The 18,716-nt window shown below is 44.5% G+C and overlaps 2 protein-coding genes across 4 annotated transcripts in view; both read left to right on the top strand.

The window, feature by feature from the left end:
• Window positions 1–4,472, top strand: part of ULK1 (unc-51 like autophagy activating kinase 1) — a 63,181-nt gene extending 58,709 nt beyond the window's left edge. Inside the window, exons 29-30 of one of the 2 annotated variants that reach the window (XM_063315895.1) lie at window positions 455–539; window positions 694–4,472. In XM_063315895.1, the coding sequence (XP_063171965.1) occupies window positions 455–510 (56 nt within the window). In that variant the 3' untranslated portion in view covers window positions 511–539; window positions 694–4,472. Of the gene's footprint in view, window positions 1–454 lie in introns of both variants that reach the window. The other variant, XM_063315894.1, reaches the window with a different exon arrangement.
• A 6,725-nt stretch (window positions 4,473–11,197) lies between these two features.
• PUS1 (pseudouridine synthase 1) lies at window positions 11,198–18,421 on the top strand. 2 transcript variants are annotated; one of them, XM_063315898.1, is made up of 6 exons: window positions 11,198–11,419; window positions 12,793–13,023; window positions 13,909–14,046; window positions 15,151–15,253; window positions 16,738–17,435; window positions 18,295–18,421. In XM_063315898.1, the coding sequence occupies exons 1-6, from the start codon at window positions 11,213–11,215 to the stop codon at window positions 18,337–18,339; spliced, it is 1,422 nt and encodes a 473-aa protein (XP_063171968.1). In that variant the 5' UTR covers window positions 11,198–11,212; the 3' UTR covers window positions 18,340–18,421. The 2 variants fall into 2 exon arrangements, with proteins under 2 accessions (XP_063171968.1, XP_063171969.1); XM_063315899.1 differs by lacking the exon at window positions 11,198–11,419 and having other exon boundaries at window positions 12,511–13,023.
• The last annotated feature ends 295 nt before the right edge of the window (window positions 18,422–18,716 follow it).

The following is an 18,716-nucleotide window of genomic DNA, read 5'->3' as shown; positions in this document are numbered from 1 at the left end:
GCATAGCCACTATGTGGGAGAACGGTTATATATAGTAAATTGTGACAACTCTGTCTCTTAATTTGTTTTAGCAGATACATGCAAAGGAGAGAAAGGCTGACTGGCTGAGAAATTTATAGCCCTACAGCCATTACTAATTCTCAGAAACTTTTTAGTCCTTCCTTCATTGGCATTTTCCAGGGGTAGCTTAATATTTATTGCAGCAACAACATTACCTTGTGAGATTGGAGTTAGGTGGACTCCCTTAACTTTCTTATTAAAGTATTCTTTCATCACTTCCTTTGACATATACTTGGGCAGAAGTATACAATGGGAGTTGAAAGCTATTTTTCCATCGGTCTTTTGAGATTTGGGGTGTTTTTCCAGTGCTCAAGAATTTTGATGTGTCCTGCCCAACCAATAACATTGGAAGGATGGCTGATTATATGATCCTCATATTCTTCTCTCTTTTCAGGTAAAATGTGCATTGAACGCCGGCTGTCCAGCTTGCTCTCAGGGATCTGCGCATGACAATAAGCTTTGCTTCTCTTTCCATGCAGGTAATTGCTTTGGTTCCTAAAATGCTTGGAAGTTAAACCCCCACCCTTTTGAATAAGCCTCAGATGGGACAACTTCTTGGCAGCCACCATTGGCTTCCCTGGTTGGCCATGAAACCTTTCCTGGATATCTGTTCCCTTCCTTTCTCTTTTCCAGGCGCAGCAGCTGGTTTCCTGCTAACCTTTTTGCCCCGATGCAAACTGGGAAAAGGTAGATACAGAAGGCCTACATGCCCCACTTTTCCATCTGGTGGAAGAGGGCTGAGGAAGCCAAGGACCAAACCCCCTTCGTGTCCACTGGTTTTATTTTTTTCTGAGGAAGAACCGATGGGGTTATTGCAATGCCATCTTGGCCTCCTAAATCTGGAGATACTTTGTCTACTGCTGGCAGTGGACATCTGGAGGGCTTCTCCGCTGTTGGAAGGATGAAGCTCAGCCAGGAAGGAACGTCCCTGGTGAAAAGACGTGTTATTCTACAAATTTTGTCTGGTTGCCCACTCGGGCCCTGTCCACCATCCCCCAATCTCCATGTACTTGGCTTTCTTCAACATCACCCATGCTTCTCATCTCTCTCTGCATGGGAAGAAGAAAGAAGATCTGGAGCTCAGTTTTGCTTGAGCATACTTCTTCCATTAGTGCTGGAAACCTGACTTTATCTCCTCCTGTGGTGGATGTGATGGGGCAGAGGACAAATCCGTAGAAGAACGTAGACCTCCTTAAAGCGGTTGGAGCAATGCAATACTATCTTAAGCTATCATGTTCTGTCTCAAGAAGCCAAAACATCTAGGATAGAGATCTTCTACACTCGGGGAAGGGGCATTATGCATGGAAATGTCCCCCCTTATCCAGCTGTGAGAAAGCACCTGTTCTGGAGAAACACTGAGCTTTTTCATCAATAGCTTTTCTTCCCCGAGGGACAGGAAAAGAGAGGGGGAAAAAAAACCCACATATGCAACACACACTAGCTTTGTGAATCAACGGAGCACTTTATGGAGATTATGAACTCAATGCTTGTCTACTTGGTCCTCCTGGGATGTTTTTAGGATGACTTCCTCCTTTTGACGTTTCCTGCTGTGTGCGGATTTCATTGTAGAAGGTTCGTTCGTGTGTGTGTTTTGCTTTTTTTTTTTTAAGAAATTGCACTACAAGGATGTGTGAGTGTGTGTGTATGCCCACACACATATTGCTAAGATCCAATATGTATTTATGTATATATATAATGTATAGTGTAATCTTACGTGTTTTAACCGTACTGTATGTTAGTCTTAGGAGAAGAGGGGAAAAATCATCTACGCTTTTTCCTGTTCTGTCTGTAATCCAGGTTGCTAACCTGAACGTTTTCTAACACCGATGATGGTCTGTTTTATGATCTCTCTCTCTCTCTCTCTCCTTAATGGATATACTGTTCAAACCAGCATGGTCTTCAGAAGCTCAAGGACAGGATTGTGATGGCTTGTGTATTTGCAATTTGCTGGGTTCCCACTCAACCCTCTGTTTTTGCAAAGAAGGTTTTTTAGCTGTCTGTTCTCCCAGTTTAGCATTTAACTCGTCCTTATTTCCCACCCCTCCCCTGTTTTTAAAGCAATGAAGTAGCCAAAAATGTTAGAGCATGGTGTGTATGTTTCTGCATTTTGGAGTGTGTGTGCGTGTGTGTGCGTGTGGGGTGTACATGCACATTTGAACTTGTGAAGGCACCACAGCTGCAAGCAAATGCTTGAGACACACCAGTGGGCTTTCTCTGCATTGTGTGTTGTGCTGTTTTGTTGTGTGTTATTTTTTTTTAATGGAGGGATCCAATGTTCAGTTAATTTTGTCTGTGCAAAGTGAGAGTGCATCCTTCTTAAATATAACCTAGATTTCAGTATTAATGTTTTTTTCCCCCTTTTCTAAAATAGAGTCGATCAAGTTCATTTGCACACCGCCAGTTGAGAATCCATCCTTTATTTTCTTGTAAGGAACAATCTTACTGACTTAGAAGCCAGTTTTGTACCTTTTTAAAAAAAAATGTGTCCATTTAATGCATGAAAAGAATTTTTTTTAAAAAAACCCCACATACGCTCATTTACATGCATACAGGATGGAGTTTTATACCACCTCTTTCATGCACCTTTTGTTTATGGGTTTTCTGACAATTTGATCACCTTTAAGCTAGGTAGAAAGATGAAATTTTGTAGAGGACCATCATAAAGCAGGAATATTCTTATTCCTCCCCCTAAGATGGATGGGGGTGAGAGGGAACACTGGCCTGTTTTTGCACATTAGTCGTCTGAGGCTACCACAGTCTGATTCCCACTGTGTTTGTGATACTTGGTTGCTGACTTATATATTGCTGTATGGATCTGTTACATCGTGGCTTGTACCTATAATCTCTCTCTCTCTCAAATCTTCTTGTTTAGCAATCAGCATCCCAAGCAATCAGTTTATCTGTCCCAGCCCCGCTAAGTATAATTCCCATGAATGCACAGACATCTCCTCAAAACAATTCATTCTGATGCTAGCTACCCACAGAATTTGAGACAAATCCCAGCAGACAACACCCTTCTCATGAGCCTGCTCCAAGATGCGGGGTGGGAAAGAGATTCCCCTTATCTTATTAAGCCCTGTTTTCCTCCATTAAGTCTCTTTAAAATTTCTACTAAGGATTTTTTCCCATAAGTTAAAAAAAAAACCTAATGAAGAAAATAGAGAAGAGGGGAAGAGGGGAAAAAAGAAAGAAAAAAGCAAAGTGCAAAGAAAAAAAAGAATATCAAAAAAGAGAGGGAAATATCTAAAGAAACTAAAGGAGATGACTTCCAACCTTCTTTTCAACAGAACTCAACAAACCCAACACCTCCTCTTCTTAACCCAGAAATCCCTTCAGCCATTCATTTGTTGTTTTCAGTCAGTAAATCACCATTTCTCTTTTTTCTTCTTTCAGCAAAAAAGTCCATTAAAGGTCTCCAGTCTTTTAAAAATATGCTTATTGTTTTCTCCCTGAACTACAGCTCATTTTTGCCCTTTTGGCCATTTTCTTCCATTAAGTCTTGTTTTGGGAATTGTTCTCGGTGTTACCGTAGAATCACAGAAGGGGACAGTTAAGTGATCTAAGATTTCAAGAGATTTCTGCTCCTGCTTTTATGGGACACAGCCACCACACCTGCTTTGCAAGAAACATTGTTTGAAACCGTCACTTCCATCTGCCAAGTTGCCAGCTTTGCTCTGAGGCTGTAGATTTCCAATTTACGTACCCAGCATTGTTCAACCACTTGGTCTACTCAGTGCTAACTTTCCAGCTATCCTTAGTGACTTGAATGCATCCCAGTTGTCCACCTTATTCATTGCTCCAAAAGAAAAAAAAAGGAAAAAAAATGGTTTACCGAGCTTCGTCCTATAAATATATACATATATATATATATATATGTGTATAAATAAATAAATACATAAATATATAATATTTTCTCAATACTTGAAATTTAGCCACTGTGCTTGGATTAAAGAAAAAAAATAATAGAAACAAGGCATTTTTTTAAACGCCATATTGGTGACTTTGTTATTTTGTCGTTTTGTTTTCAGACTAACTGCATGTAGCATGAAACATTGTTGGGTTTTGTTTGTCTGTTGGGGGGGGGGGAAAGTAGCTATTTATTGATCTGTAAACGTCAGGAATGGGGATGTTTAAAACGAGGAGGGTAAAGCCAAGATGGAAAAGATTCCTTCCATCTACTTCCCCTCCTATACGGGTTTGTTACCGTTTCAGCATTTTGTCCGTAGTGTCTGAACTAGATTTCAACCAACCTTCAGCTTCACCGCCGCTCCATTCATGTTTGTGAGAAAGGTTTGATCTTCACTTGGCCTTTTATTTTTTCCTGGAAATGTGTTATGTGACTGCGCGTGGGTGTATTCTTGCTTTCCGTTGTATAATGCCGACTTAAGGAAAATAAAATTGGATTTTTCATTCTTGGGGTGCTTTGGGCTGTTTTGTTTTGTTTTTCCTCTCCAGGGGTAGTGATAGGGCAGCCCTCAGGTTGAATAGCCACATTCCCCTGATGGTGGCCCACCATGCAGAAGTCATCTTGGGGGTGACATGATTCTTGGTGACACCATAGGTAAATTCTTTAGTTTTCTTGGCAGTACTTGGAAATGATTCATCGTGACCTCCTTTTAAGGGATGTTTTGACTACTCAGTCTAGCCTACAACCTGGGATTTTCTAGTGGCTTCCTATCTAGGTACTAATCAGGCGCAACCATGCTGGGCTTCCAACTTTGGCCAGGATTGACGTTGAAACCATAGAATCATTCCTCACTATTTCTGAATTATTTCTGTTTGAAGAAATTGGATCCATGTACCCATAACCAACTTGTACCCATGATTCAACTTGTACACAGAACACAGAACACATGCGACATGCTGGGCTGGATGAATCCAAGGCTGGGGTTAAAATCACTGGAAGAAACATTAACAATCTCAGATATGCATGACACCACTTTGATGGTTGAAAGCGAAGAGGAACTGAGGAGCCTTATGATGAAGGTGAAAGAAGAAAGTGCAAAAGCTAGCTTGCAGCTAAACCTCAAAAAAACCAGATTATGGCAACCAGCTTGATTGATAACTGGCAAATAGAGAGAGAAAATGTAAAAGCAGCGAAAGACTTTGTATTTCTAGGTGCGAAGATTACTGCAGATGCTGACTGCAGTCAGGAAATCAGAAGACGCTTAATCCTTGGGAGAAGAGCAATGACAAATCTCGATAAAATAGTTAAGAGCAGAGACATCACACTGACAACAAAGGCCCGCATAGTTAAAGCAATGGTGTTCCCCGTAGTAACATATGGCTGCGAGAGCTGGACCATAAGGAAGGCTGAGCGAAGGAAAATAGATGCTTTGGAACTGTGGTGTTGGAGGAAAATCCTGAGAGTGCCTTGGACTGCAAGAAGATCAAACCAGTCCATCCTCCAGGAAATAAAGCCAGACTGCTCACTTGAGGGAATGATATTAAAGGCAAAACTGAAATACTTTGGCCACATAATGAGAAGACAGGACACCCTGGAGAAGATGCTGATGCTGGGGAGAGTGGAAGGCAAAAGGAAGAGGGGCTGACCAAGGGCAAGATGGATGGATGATATTCTAGAGGTGACGGACTCATCCTTGGGGGAGCTGGGGGTGTTGACGACTGACAGGAAGCTCTGACGTGGGCTGATCCAGGAAGTCACAAGAGTTGGAAGCGACTGGATGAATAAACAACAACAAACACATAACCAGGAATCTGTTGACTTGGATTCACCCCTCCTCCATTGGGTGAGGGATAATTAATTCCTCTCCCCCTGCTTTTATAAGCAAAAAAACAAAACAAAACCCCAAAACCCGACCTTGGGTATCTATATAACTCTAGTCTAACTTCTTTTCTGAGTGGTTTCTGCTGATTGTATGTAGGAGAGTTTTTCATTTATTTCCTTGTTTAATTGACTTCTCCCACTGAATATTCTCCTCCACTTTCAACCAGACTGTATGTTTTGACCCCAGAGGATATTTTGTAAATGCTTTACAAGCAGAGATCAGCCAGCTGTTTCCAGGAGCACAATCCAACACCAGGGCTTTCGTTCAAAACTCAGAGCTTAAAATATCACTCACTGTTTGTTTTTTAAGAATTCCAGGAAGTTTTTTTCCCCCTTCCATTGTGGCATTAAAAAGTGCTGAGTGCTGCACTCTGTTTAATGTATGATGCACCTTTGAAAGAAGAGAAGGGCTGAACAGGACTATATTTAGCCTCCCATTCACCTCTGCTTGATTGTGGCTTCTCTGGTAATAAACAAACAGGGGGCCATCTCTGCAAGGCGGCTAAAATACACCCACATACCACGGCATTAGCACAAGCTTCAGAAAGTTGAGTTTGGGTTTGCTTTTAACTTATTTTAATACTTTTAAATTTAATATTGTTTTAATATTAACTTTATTGCTTTAAATATGAGGAATATTCCCCGTCTGACTCTACTCGGCTACTCTGCTCTGCTCTTTTTGCTAGGAGAGACTGGACAATGAAGAAAAGGCCACAACCCAGAAAATCCTACCTTGAGTTCTTACATGCATTCGTCAACCTTTCTCTTTCCAGCTATATTATGTATTATAGGAAGAAGGAAGCATTTTCTGTTGCAAACTGCCTGACAACTTACAGCGGGTGTGTGTGTGTATTTTGTTTCAATTTCCTGTTTTTTGGGTGGGGGGCTTTAAACACCAGATTCCTCCAGATGCTTTTTATGGCTCACAAGAGAACAAGTAGGACTGTTTTGATCTCAGTCCTGGACTCACCTCCTGGCTCAAGACAAGGGTTTTCTGGTCAATTTCAAGGGATGCCTTGCCCGAAATCTGCAGCCATTTTGGCCCCTTGTCCTTGATCTCACTTGGATCTACTTTACGGGGTTAGAAGATGGAAAAGGTTAAAAAGCAGGGTGGGGTGTTAAGACATAAGTGCAGCCCATCCAGAAGCGGAAAGTGACTGATTCATACACGCAGGGAAGAAAAACTTGAGCACCAGCCCTCCCTTTCATTTTCTTCTTACTTTCCTTGGACATTGGGAGGGGGAATAAAAACCAGTTGGAGCATGCAGAGTTTTGAACTTAATTTTATTCACATTCATGCCTTGGGATTTTTCTGTGGGGCAGGGCTGCCTCTTATAGGAGCACATTGCAGAAAATTGCAGAGCTCCTCTGCAGGTGATTTGGGACCGTACTGCTTCCCGTCTGGGATTTCACATACAGGAAGAGGAAGCAGCTCACTGGATCAGTTGGGCAGATTTGTGGGAGGGATAAGAGGTGGACTCAGTTATAGTAGTGATGGATGTGCTGTTGGAAGATCTGAAGGACCAGGTGAAGGACAGATCATCACGGAGAAAATCAAGCCACCGGGTCGCTAAGAGTTGATACCAACTTGATTGTATATAATCAATGTTTATATAATCAATGTTTAAATGATGCTGCAGAACAAGAGCTGTGTTAGTCTATGGTAGTAAAATCGGGGAATCTGGTAGCACCTTTTTCAACTAACAAGTTTTATTAAAAGGCGTAAGTTTTCATGAGCTACTGCTTATTTAATCAGATGCCATGGAGTGATTAGACCAGTGTTTCTCAATCTTGGCAACTTTAAGACGGGTGGACTTCAACTCCCAGAATTCTGGGAGTTGAAGTCCACCCGTCTTAAAGTTGCCAAGGTTGAGAAACATTGGATTACACTGATAAATCAAGTTTCAGATGATCTCTGAAGAACTCAATGAACACAGTGGGCATATCACTTTTCATTGACAAAGTACTTATAATGTATCTCACAAGTTCACTGCATCTGCAAAACCAACCTGTTTTCCCCTCGTCTCATTCCAGTTTAAATTGTGCATCAGTTTAGCTTCTCCATTATCTGATGGAGTGAGCTGGGATTCACAAAAGCTTGCCTTTCAATGAAATTTATCCCTCATAAGAGGAGCTGTCAGACTAGGATTTTTTGACTTTTGGAAGCCAAACTTTCTTGCAAGGAATCTGCTGCCCTCTACTGACAAAATTCCAGAATTTATCCCCAAAGTTTCGAAAAAAGAACTCAACAGCTTCCTCTTGACCTTTCTTGAAGGAGCACACAATCTCAATCCGTTTTGAACAAAGGTCAGACGTTTTAAATGCAAACAATAGAAATACTGCCTGAAGAAAGACAGGAAGACACAATAAAAGATAGGAAATGTGACAATAAAATCCAAGGTCATTTGTTATTGGCCTCGAATACCCACTGTGCAAAACTTTGCAACCAACATTGAGGGTGACAAAAAGTTTTCTCATCTGATGAAGTGAAATTTGTCAGAGCAACCTGAGACACGTAATAATCCAGGAAAGATGAGGCTTCTACAAATGTAATTATAAAGGGAACAGTGTAGCAGCACGCAAACAATGGATGCAACGTGCCAGACCCACAGGGCAAGTTCATACGTAATTGGTGTGTCTGATTTGGGCTGAACGACTCAGACTTGCCAACTATAGCATAGTGTCATTTACTTAAAGGTAAAGGTTTCCCTTGACATTAAGTCCAGACATGTCCGACTCTAGGGGGCGGTGCTCATCTCCGTTTCAAAGCCGAAGAGCCGGCGTTTGTCCAAAGACACTTCCTCCATGGTCATGTGGCTGGCATGACTACACGGAACGCCGTTACCTGCCCGCCGAAGCGGAACCTATTAATCTACTCACATTTGCATGTTTTCCAACTGCTAGGTTGGCAGGAGCTGGGACTAGCAATGGGAGCTCATCCCGTCACGCGGATTCGAACCACCGACCTTCCTATCCGCAAGCTCAGCAGCTCAGCGGTTTAACCTGCAGCGCACTCATTCATTTATTCAGCACCCCCCTCCCCCAAATCCACCAACAATGAAAATGGCTCTCAGTGGCTTACAGTATGTACGTATATTTCCTTGCCAGATTCCTCAGTGCCTTCAACAATGGCAGGGCTTCCAATGTACTGGAAAAGTTCTTAAAAATTCAGGGAGGCATTCAGAGATGTATCTGCCTTGAAGTAGCCAATGTTGAATTATTTAGCAGTTCACAAGTTGACCACAGGAAATGTTTTATGACATTCTGTATTATGCCGTAAAATGCTTTATGGTAATTCTTACGTCATAAAATGTTTTATAAAATTTGCCACATTTCTATTCTATGGGAGTTATGGCTCAGGGACAGAGCCCATGAAAATGTTTGTTTTTAATTAGAATAAAAACGAAGTAGAAGTTTTCATGCCTTTTAATAAGTATTAATTTATTTTCATGCCTTTTAATGACACAGGCAAGAAACACTTCCCATTTGAACACCCAACTGAAAATCTTATTTGTAACCTATAGGTGTAGCATGAATGCTAAATGTAATAACTAATGATACGCAATGGACATATTTAATTGGCAACAACATATTATTATTATTACGGAATAATACATATATTATTTACCATTCCCTATGTCTCTCTAAAAGTATGAAGAAAATATTGAAAACCATAGGAAGTTTAATTTTTAATACTATTATTTTTAAGGAGAGAGGGGCCCAGGAACACAAAAATGCCCAGGGTCCACAAAAGTCATAATGCAGCCCCATTTGCACCCACCTCCCCCCAAAAACCCTCTTGAAAATGTGGCTTTGAATGTTCCACTAGATTGGGCCAATGCTGTTGGATAGTTTTAGCTACTCCTTTGCTAGTTTAGTAAATTAAATGCAAATTAAAACCAACCCCAGTTGAATCCAGATACAGTTAGAGGCGCTGAACAATTTTACTGGTGATACATGGTACACCCCATCCCCCGGACTTTTGAAGTTCAGATCCAGTAGCCTTGAAGGAGGAGAGTCCGTTCTGCGTTCCCCCATAAAGCTGGGAAAGCTGGTGGCCTCCGGTCATCTTGGTCTGTAGTTGCCTAAGCTGGTCTCATAAACCCTGGTGCATCCTGAGAGATGATCCAAGTTGTAATCCCAGACTCTTTGACAGGAAAAAGCCGGATGTACCCAAAAAGCTGGGTCCACCCTTGGTGGTTGACTGCATAAACCACCAAGGGCGGATATATATAATATAAATCTAATAAATCTATACATAAACAAACCACGGCTAAGTGGGTTCACACGATGCACTGACCCAGGTCCAAAGAAATCACTGAGGGGCTCTGTCCAATGTACACACTGGTGCGCTCGAGGGAGCAAAGGGGTTCAGCGCGCAGCGCAGCTCCGTTTCTGCTTCGGCAGTTGGGTTCCGGCAAGCTGGACACCCACTTCACCGTCTTCTTGCTTCCCCCAGTCCCTGCACCCCTAACTAACCACAGGCCTGGCTTCACCCAACATACCCAAGCCGCAGCAAATAAACCAGGGTGCCAGGTTAGCCCGGTCCGCCGATGCTACGCAAGCGCTCCAGTTCTCCGCATCCCCTTCACTTCGGGAGGGCGGTTGACACGGAGGAAGCCTGGATTTTGCACCACCCCGCGCGCCGCTCAAGCCTGGATTTTGCACCACCCCGCGCGCCGCTCAAGCCTGGATTTTGCACCACCCCGCGTGCCGCTCAAGCCTGGGTTTTGCACCACGCCGCGTGCCGCTCAAGCCTGGATTTTGCACCACCCCGCGTGCCGCTCAAGCCTGGATTTTGCACCACCCCGGGTGCCGCTCAAGCCTGGGTTTTGCACCACGCCGCGTGCCGCTCAAGCCTGGGTTTTGCACCACGCCGCGTGCCGCTCAAGCCGGCCGTGCCAAGCGCGCAAAAGGCGGCGGCGGCGGCTCGGTTGGCACCTCCGCCTCGCCAGATCCGGGGGAGACCCAGCGGGCTGCACGCGCCCCTTTGCAAAGCTCGTGCAGGAAGCCTCGGCTCGCGACTGGGCGCACGCAAACGCGGGTGCAGCCACAGCGCCGACGCCTCACGCCGCAGCCGAGGCATTTGCGAGCGATCGCGCCCGGGCGGGGCTTCCAGTCAAAGGCGCAGCGCCGGTCCAGCTCGTCCCTCTTCGCCTGCCGTAGGCCATCCCATAGTTCCTCCCCTCCTTTCCTCCTTTCGCTCCGGCTCCCACGTGGTCCCGGGTTGGGAAGCGGGGTAGAGTGCACGTCGGAGTCCCCACCTCCGGTTGCAAGCGGGTCTCCTTCGCGAAAGGGCATCCGCTTCGCTTCTCTCTCTGCCTCTCGCTTCCCCCCACCCTCCCCTCCTTCCAGCTTGCTGGAATGAGGTGGTTCCTTGGGGGGGAAAAGGGAATTTTCTGTTCTTTCGGGATCAGAGCTGGGATATGGAGAGGCGCTCCCCGGCGGCGCCCGGTTCCTGGGTTTCTTTGGCAAACGGGCGCGTCTTGGTTCGACTGCTGGAGATCCAAGTTAGCTGGTGAAACTTGGAGGAAAGCCGCGAGTCTTCGGCGCTGCAGCAAAAACCAGAATGTAGGTATTAGGGTGATGACCATCATCGTCTTCCTCGTGAGCAGAGAGCCCGTGTTCCAGTGCGTGCAAGCCCTTGTAGCTATTCATTCGTGCAAAAGTACCGCCTGCTATTCAGCTCTAAACGGGCATTTACACCATGTCTCCCCCCCCGTTTATTTTTATTTTATTTCTATATGCAAGCAATGCAGACTCTGTATTCCAAAGGCGTGCAAGGCCTTTGAGCAATTCTTCCGTGCAAAAGTACTGTCTGCTTTTCAACTCTAAACAGGGGCGTGTACAGCATCCCCCCATTTATTTTTATTTATATTTGTATAATAGAAGTAATGCCAGCTTGGCAGCTCACAGCCTCCAATGAGATGAAGGATCCCAGATCTGGGTGGCAAAACTGCCACTGGCCATTAGGTGGCAGCAAAGGAACGCAGAAACCAAACTCTTCACCGCCTTCTAGTGCTAGTCCAGGTACTGCACCCCCAATTTCCTGCCTTTATGATAGGACTTTTACTGCCTGCATCCCAAGTTTTATTTAGAAAGCTTCTCAAACTTGGCAACTTTAAGACAGGTGGACTTTAACCCTCAGAATAGTGAGGGATGCTGGGAATTGTAGTTCACCCCCCTCTCAGCATCCTTTTCCATAATGAAAATGATCGGGGAGTGCTATTCAGTGGGAATACATTTTTAAATACAGTTTATAAATACAGTATGATAAAAAAAGACAGGGTGAATCAAAACAGTGAACTAACCGGGACTGAGAACACAGAAGTGGGAAAGGGAGCTGAGGTGGGAAGCCGACCAAGGTCCGTCAGTTTCCAGTCCCTGAATTATATCGATATAGTCATTATTTAAGAAGTAGCATTAGTTTTTCCTCTTCCCTGCCCATCTCTGCTTCCTTTTGTGTTATTTCCTTATGTTGTGAGCTTTTGGACCAGGACTGTATTTTTTTCCAGGACTGTTTTAGGTATTGGTGGGGCGGGGCTGAAGAGCAGATTTTTTTTTTAATCCGTTCAGTTGTGTCCGATTCTCGGAGAGTGCCTGGACAAGTCCCTGCAGTTTTCTTGGCAGGTTTTTCAGAAGTGGTTTGCCATTGCCTCCTTCCTAGGGTTGAGAGAGAGGGACTGGCCCAAGGTCACCCAGTTGCCTTTGTGCCTAAGGCTGGACTAGAACTCACGGCCTCCTGGTTTCTAGCCTGGTGCCTTCGCCACCATGCCAAATGGGCTCTCAAAGAGCAGATTAAGATGCTTTAAACCCATTCTCCTCCTCCTCTGTGGGTTCTTTCTTTGCATCCCTAACTGTACCTAACTAGCACTGCAACGAAGCCGCTATTCCTACATTAATTTGTGCATTCTTGGGGGGGGATTGGGTGTGGTCTCTTCCAGTGTCTTGCGATGGCCGAGCAGCTGCAAGGTCTGGGAAACAGCCTGGCTAAGAGGCCAAGGGATGGGGATGGCAGGGAGGAGAAACAGCCAGGAATGCAGGAAGAGAATGGACATAATGCCAAAAGGTTCAAGGACAATGAGGAAGAGGTCAAGGATGAGACAAAGAAGTTCCCCAAGAAGAAGGTTGTGCTGTTGCTGGCCTATTCTGGGAAAGGCTACCATGGAATGCAGGTGAGTGGTCAGATGCGATGGCATGTAAGGAAGACCTTGGGATATGGGGCACAGTTCTTGTCTTCACATGGCATGTTGTGCCCAGAGAAATAATCTCAGTTAAGGGTTTCACATGATGTCCTGGTTCACACAACGCGCTGGGACAAATGTTGGGTTCCTACAAGCCACTGCATTGGATCGATCAAGCTTATGGTATATGGTTCAAACCTAGTTATGGTTAGAACTCAACAGAGCCATGAATTCACGAGGAGGAGCGCAGGGAGCTTGTGCTGAGCCTAACTTCTATTTCACTCACCCTCATTTTGTCCACAGGGACTGTTCACACAACACATTCAGGTCAGATAAATCCCTAACCTGTACATTCAGACAGCACACAGAGTTAGTTGAGGTCTACCCCTGGGTTAGGTTATACAGACTTCAGGTTGCTTGGTTAAGGTATGGCACAGTGTACCCTGCAAAAACAGAAAATGGGCTAATTTGGAAATCAGATGAAATGTGTTGTGTGAATGGACTCAGTCACAGCCAGAAACTGTCCATGATTTTGGCCTTACCTGGAAAAGCTGGTGATTGAATTGGGCACTTTCTGCATGGAATCATGTGCTCTGTGGCTGAGTTGGTCCCACCATCTTTGAGATAGATTCCGATCTGCCAAAGTGTTGGAAGTTCTTGAAAGCTCTCTGCAGATGTTTGACTGTTCTAAAGATCTGCTGAAGTCCTTTCTTTGATAAAGTTGAGCTGGCTAGTCCAGCTGTTGGTAGACTCTCTCAGATGGTCTTGTAGAACCTGTCTCAGTCTGCTTTCAACTTTTAAAGGCAGCAGAGAAGTTCATCCTCTGGGCTCGCATGAGTAGAAGACATTCTCCTCTTTCTTGCTTTCTCCTCCCAGCGTAACGTGAAAAATTCTCAGTACAGGACAATCGAGGATGATTTAGTGTCAGCTCTCATCCAATCCGGATGCATCCCAGAGAACCACGGGGAGGACATGAAGAAAATGTCGTTTCAGAGATGTGCCAGGACAGATAAGGTAAGGCACACCTTGGCGGCCTTTGCGTGGGGTGGATGGAGTTGAATGACGGATACATCTCGTAGGCTGCACAGCTGTTAGTGCTCCAGTTGCGGGTGCACATCATAGATATGAGGTGCTTTTTTGAACTTGCTATGATGTGCTTCCTTCACAGGGGTAAGAGGATCATCCATCCATCCATCCATCCAATTCGTCACCATCCATCTCCTCCGACCAGAGGGACTCTGGGCGGTTTACAATATAAAACAATAAATATATAATAAAATTCCAGTATACAACACACTATAAAACAATTTCACAGAGCTACCAAATATAATAAAACCCAGATGGCTGTGGTCTCGTTTAGTCATTGTATAGGAGGGCACTTCAAGGCACTAGCCAGCCCCAAGTATGACTATCATCCCATACGCTTGCTTGGATGCTTGGATTTTCTTGGGTTCTGTTTTCATAGATTGACACATCCATCTTCCCTTCCTGATATTTCTATCCCACTGCAATCTAGCAGCTCTCCTGGTACGAACCCAGAGACTTGAAATGCAGCCCTGTCTGTCCTACAAATGTCCAGCAATTTCAGATCTTCTTTTTGTTGTTGTTCTTGTTCACCATCGGGAATTTGGGGAGAAGACCTGATGTGGCTTTCTGTGTAACAAGACTAGCGTGCCAAATTTTCCCTTGACAAACATGCTGATCCTGAAGCAGGTTATTCCAGATATTCTGTGGATTGCCAAAAGGAGCTTCAAGGTTCCCATAACAGTTGGAGGAGCTGTGCCTGAGTTGGGATTTTCCACAACAGGAGGTTTTCCGTACACCTAAGCATCAGCTCATCTGTTTCCTTAGGGTGAAGCAACCTGTCACAATGATGTTACTGTTTTCCTTGACTTTCTAATCTGTCTAAGACTTCGCATTGAAAGAACTGTTTTTTCCCTGGATTTAATTTTGACCTGCGACATTTTCAGGCCAGAGAATCCTAAACTAAGTTGCAAACTTCCTTTGAAATGGGCCTCGGAGGCATTTTTATCAAAAGTACCAATTTTGTCTAGTTCTTCCCGTCTCTGTTTAGACCTTTCCTAATTTTTGTTTGATTTCTTTTTGGGGAAAATGCAGGGCGTTTCTGCGGCTGGACAGATAGTTTCCTTGAAAGTCTGGCTGATCGAAGATATTTTACAGAAGATTAACGAGCATCTTCCTTCTCATATAAGAATTTTAGGTAAGAGAATACCAGTTAGAACTCTATGATAGACACAGGAAGCCTGAAGATTTCTCATTTCAAGTAAGGGATCTGGCCCCCTGTTGCCAAAGTTGGTGTAACAGGTGTGAAATCTTGCACAGCTAAACAAACCAAAACAGAAACAAATGTTTTTCTGCCCCAGTGGAACTCGTGAACTTAAATGTGTTTTTTGCTTTTTAGTTAAGCTTCTGCATAGGCAGCCTGGAGGTCTCCAGATACAGGTGGCTGAATTAAGACCATTCATTTAACAACCGTTTGAAGTTACGGCAGTGCTGAAAAACATGACTTACAGTTGGTCCCCGCACTTATGACTGTCGCAGCGTCTCCGCGATTACGTGATCAAAATTTGGGCGCTTGGCAACTGGCATGTACTTACGATGGTTGCAGTGTCCCGGGGTCATGTGATTGCCATTTGTGACCTTCCCAGCTGGTTCCCAACAAGCAAAAGCCATGGGGGACCTTGTGATTTGCTGAATGACCATGGCAAAAAAGGTCATAAAATCAGGCACGACTCACTTAGCAACCACATCGCTTAGCGACAGAAGTTCCGGTCCCAATTGTGGTCGTAAGTCGAGGACTAGCTGTACTTAGGGTCACAGCTCCCAGAATCTCTTGACACTGGGCATGTATCATGGGCTAGTGAAATTTGCACAGCAAAGCACCTAGTGTGAGGGAGGCTGTGAAAGGAATAGAGTAGGAATTGAGATCCAGCAGGCGCTCTCCCATTTTAACCTTCTGAAAAGCCATAAAAAGCTGGCTTCCCCCCCCCCCAAGAGCTGGGATAGGGCAAAGTGTGGCTTGCTAGACAGTAGTGGATCGCATTGAGGGAGTTTGGTTGTGGCACCAGCTTTTTGTGTGTTTGTTCCATAGTTTCCTGCTTTTATTTTTTTTGTGCAATACTGTCCTTAGGGTTGTGAGCCATCCAGAGTTCTGGTCTGGATGGGCGGCCCTGCAAGTATTTTAAATAAATAAATGTAAAGTAGACATAAATAACCAAGCAACAGAAGGTGGGTTGGTTGGGGGCTTGTCTCATAAACAGCAGCTCAGCCAGGGAGTCAGAAGCCTGGGGAGAAGGGTTTCAAATCATTCCAAGAGATTCTGCCTTAATGATGAAGCCACTCTTAACGAGGGTTTGCTTATTTATTTAATTTATTTTCTATCCCTCCTTTATTATTTTTATAAATAACTCCAGGCAGCAAACATACCTGATACTCCTTCCTCCTCCTCTTTTCCCCACAACAACAACCCTGTGAGGTGAGTTGGGCTGAGAGAGAGGGACCAGCCCAAGGTCACCCAGACGGCTTTCAGGCCTAAGGGTTGGGAATGTAACCCAGACAAGTATTAAAGAGACTTTACTGAGGTCTGTGTAGTTCTTGCTTTCTTGATCCCAGAAAATTATAAGGTCAAGATTGACCCAAAGCTGACATTCTCCTAAAATTTTGTCTGTTAAAAAAAAAAAATAGGCCTCAAAAGGGTGACGGGAAAGTTCAATTCCAAGAACAGGTGTGATGCCCGGACCTATTTGTATATGCTGCCAACTTTCGCCTTTGCCCACAAGGATCATGCTCCTCAGGATGAAGCGTACCGCTTGAGTGCAGAGACCCTGGCGGCCGTCAGTGACCTCCTGGCTTGCTACAAGGGCACTCACAACTTCCATAACTTCACCTCTCAGAAGGGGCCCAAGGATCCGAGTGCTAAACGTTACATCATGGAAATGTATTGTGAAGAGCCCTTTGTGAGGAATGGCGTGGAGTTTGCCGTGGTGAAAGTGAAAGGACAGAGTTTTATGATGCACCAGATCCGGAAGATGATCGGCTTGGTGATCGCGATTGTGAAGGGCTATGCCACAAAATCCATCATGGAACAGAGCTGGGGGGTGGAGAAGGTGGACATCCCCAAAGCTCCTGGACTGGGCCTGATTTTGGAACGGGTTCACTTTGAGAGTTATAATCAACGTTTTGGGGATGATGGACTCCATGAAGCCCTGGAATGGGCAGAAGAAGAGGAGAAGATCGCTGCTTTCAAAGAGCAACACATCTATCCCACGATTATAAAGACAGAGAAAGAAGAAAAGTCCATGATGAACTGGCTGGAAACGCTTTCCAACCATCAGTTTGATTCCACCATGTCAAGGTTGCAGGAAGACAGCAGAGATTCAAAGGTAAGGAGAAATAATTTTGGGTCCCTTATTTTCTTCCCCACCTAGCAGGAACTTTAAGAGGTGTGGACTTCAACTCCCAAAATTCCCCAGCCAGCAAGCTGGGCTGGGGAATTCTGGGAATTGAAGTCCACATCTCAAAGTTGCCAAGATCGAGAAACACCGCTCCAAACTAACAACCTTGGGATTTCCTAGTAGACTTCCATCTGAGTACAAGCCAAGTATGGCCTGGTGTAGCATTTGTGGATTAACCTAGCTTAGCTAAGTACCATCATCTGCTGAACTGTAAAATTAACTGTGTTCGATTACACAAAAGTAAAAGCTAATGTGGTGCTGTGTTAGACCAAAACCAGGCACACCCATTTCAAGTCTACCCTCAACCATGGTCACTCCCTGGTGGACTTTGGCTACTCACTCCTTCCCAGCCCAAGAACAAGTGTGAGGTAGTGGTGAAGGTGCTGGACTAGGAGTTGGGATGCCTGGGTTCCAGTCCCCCTTTGGCCACAGGAGTTCCTTGGGAGACTCTTGTCCAGTCCCTCTTTCTCAGCCCAAGAACCAGGGTAGTTCAATGGTGATGGGGCTAGATTACCAGTGGGGAGACACAGATTCAAGAACCTCCCTGGGTGATTTTGGGCCACTTACTCTTTCTCAGCCCAATTTATTTCACAGATTATCCTTGTGGGGATAGAATGATGGGAAGCCCTGATGGAGACTTCAGAAAGGCACAATGAGGATAGGCAGAATGTAAATCTAAGGAGGAAGCAACCAGGGTTGGGACATCCAACCATGATACTGCAGATTGTAACAGTTGCCTTATGTGGGGGTTTTCTTTGGGAAGAATTAAGTGTTTTGCTTGTTTCAGTCTGATCCTGAAGGCAGTGATGGATGTGAAGACAACTCGGACTGAGGATTTCAGCGGGTGGCCCAACCCAAGCATACTTTGATACATTGATTGAAGTGACTTTGGCCATGAACTCAAGTGATGGATGATGGATAAAGAAGGGCAAAAATGATGCTCTTCATTCTCTCTGGAGCAATGGAACAGGAGACGTGCTGGCTAGAACAAACAGCGCTTTAATTATGCTTGATAAAAAATAATGTTTTTTTTTAAAAAGTTGGCTAAATTATGGCATTTTGTTAAAACACGTCAGAGAAAAATAATTATTTATCGGACTCTTATGGATAAGTGCAGGCCATTAAGAATGCTGTTCCCTTTTTATTTTCCAATACAGCCAAAATTACTTGTTCCTTTTTAAAGCTTTCTGTGACTATCCGCTCAGCCAA

Source organism: Candoia aspera, chromosome 15 (assembly GCF_035149785.1).
Source record: "Candoia aspera isolate rCanAsp1 chromosome 15, rCanAsp1.hap2, whole genome shotgun sequence".
Classification (NCBI taxonomy): Eukaryota; Metazoa; Chordata; class Lepidosauria; order Squamata; family Boidae; genus Candoia; species Candoia aspera.
The sequence above is the reverse complement of the archived record's forward strand: the minus strand, read 5'-3'. Positions and strand labels throughout refer to the sequence as shown.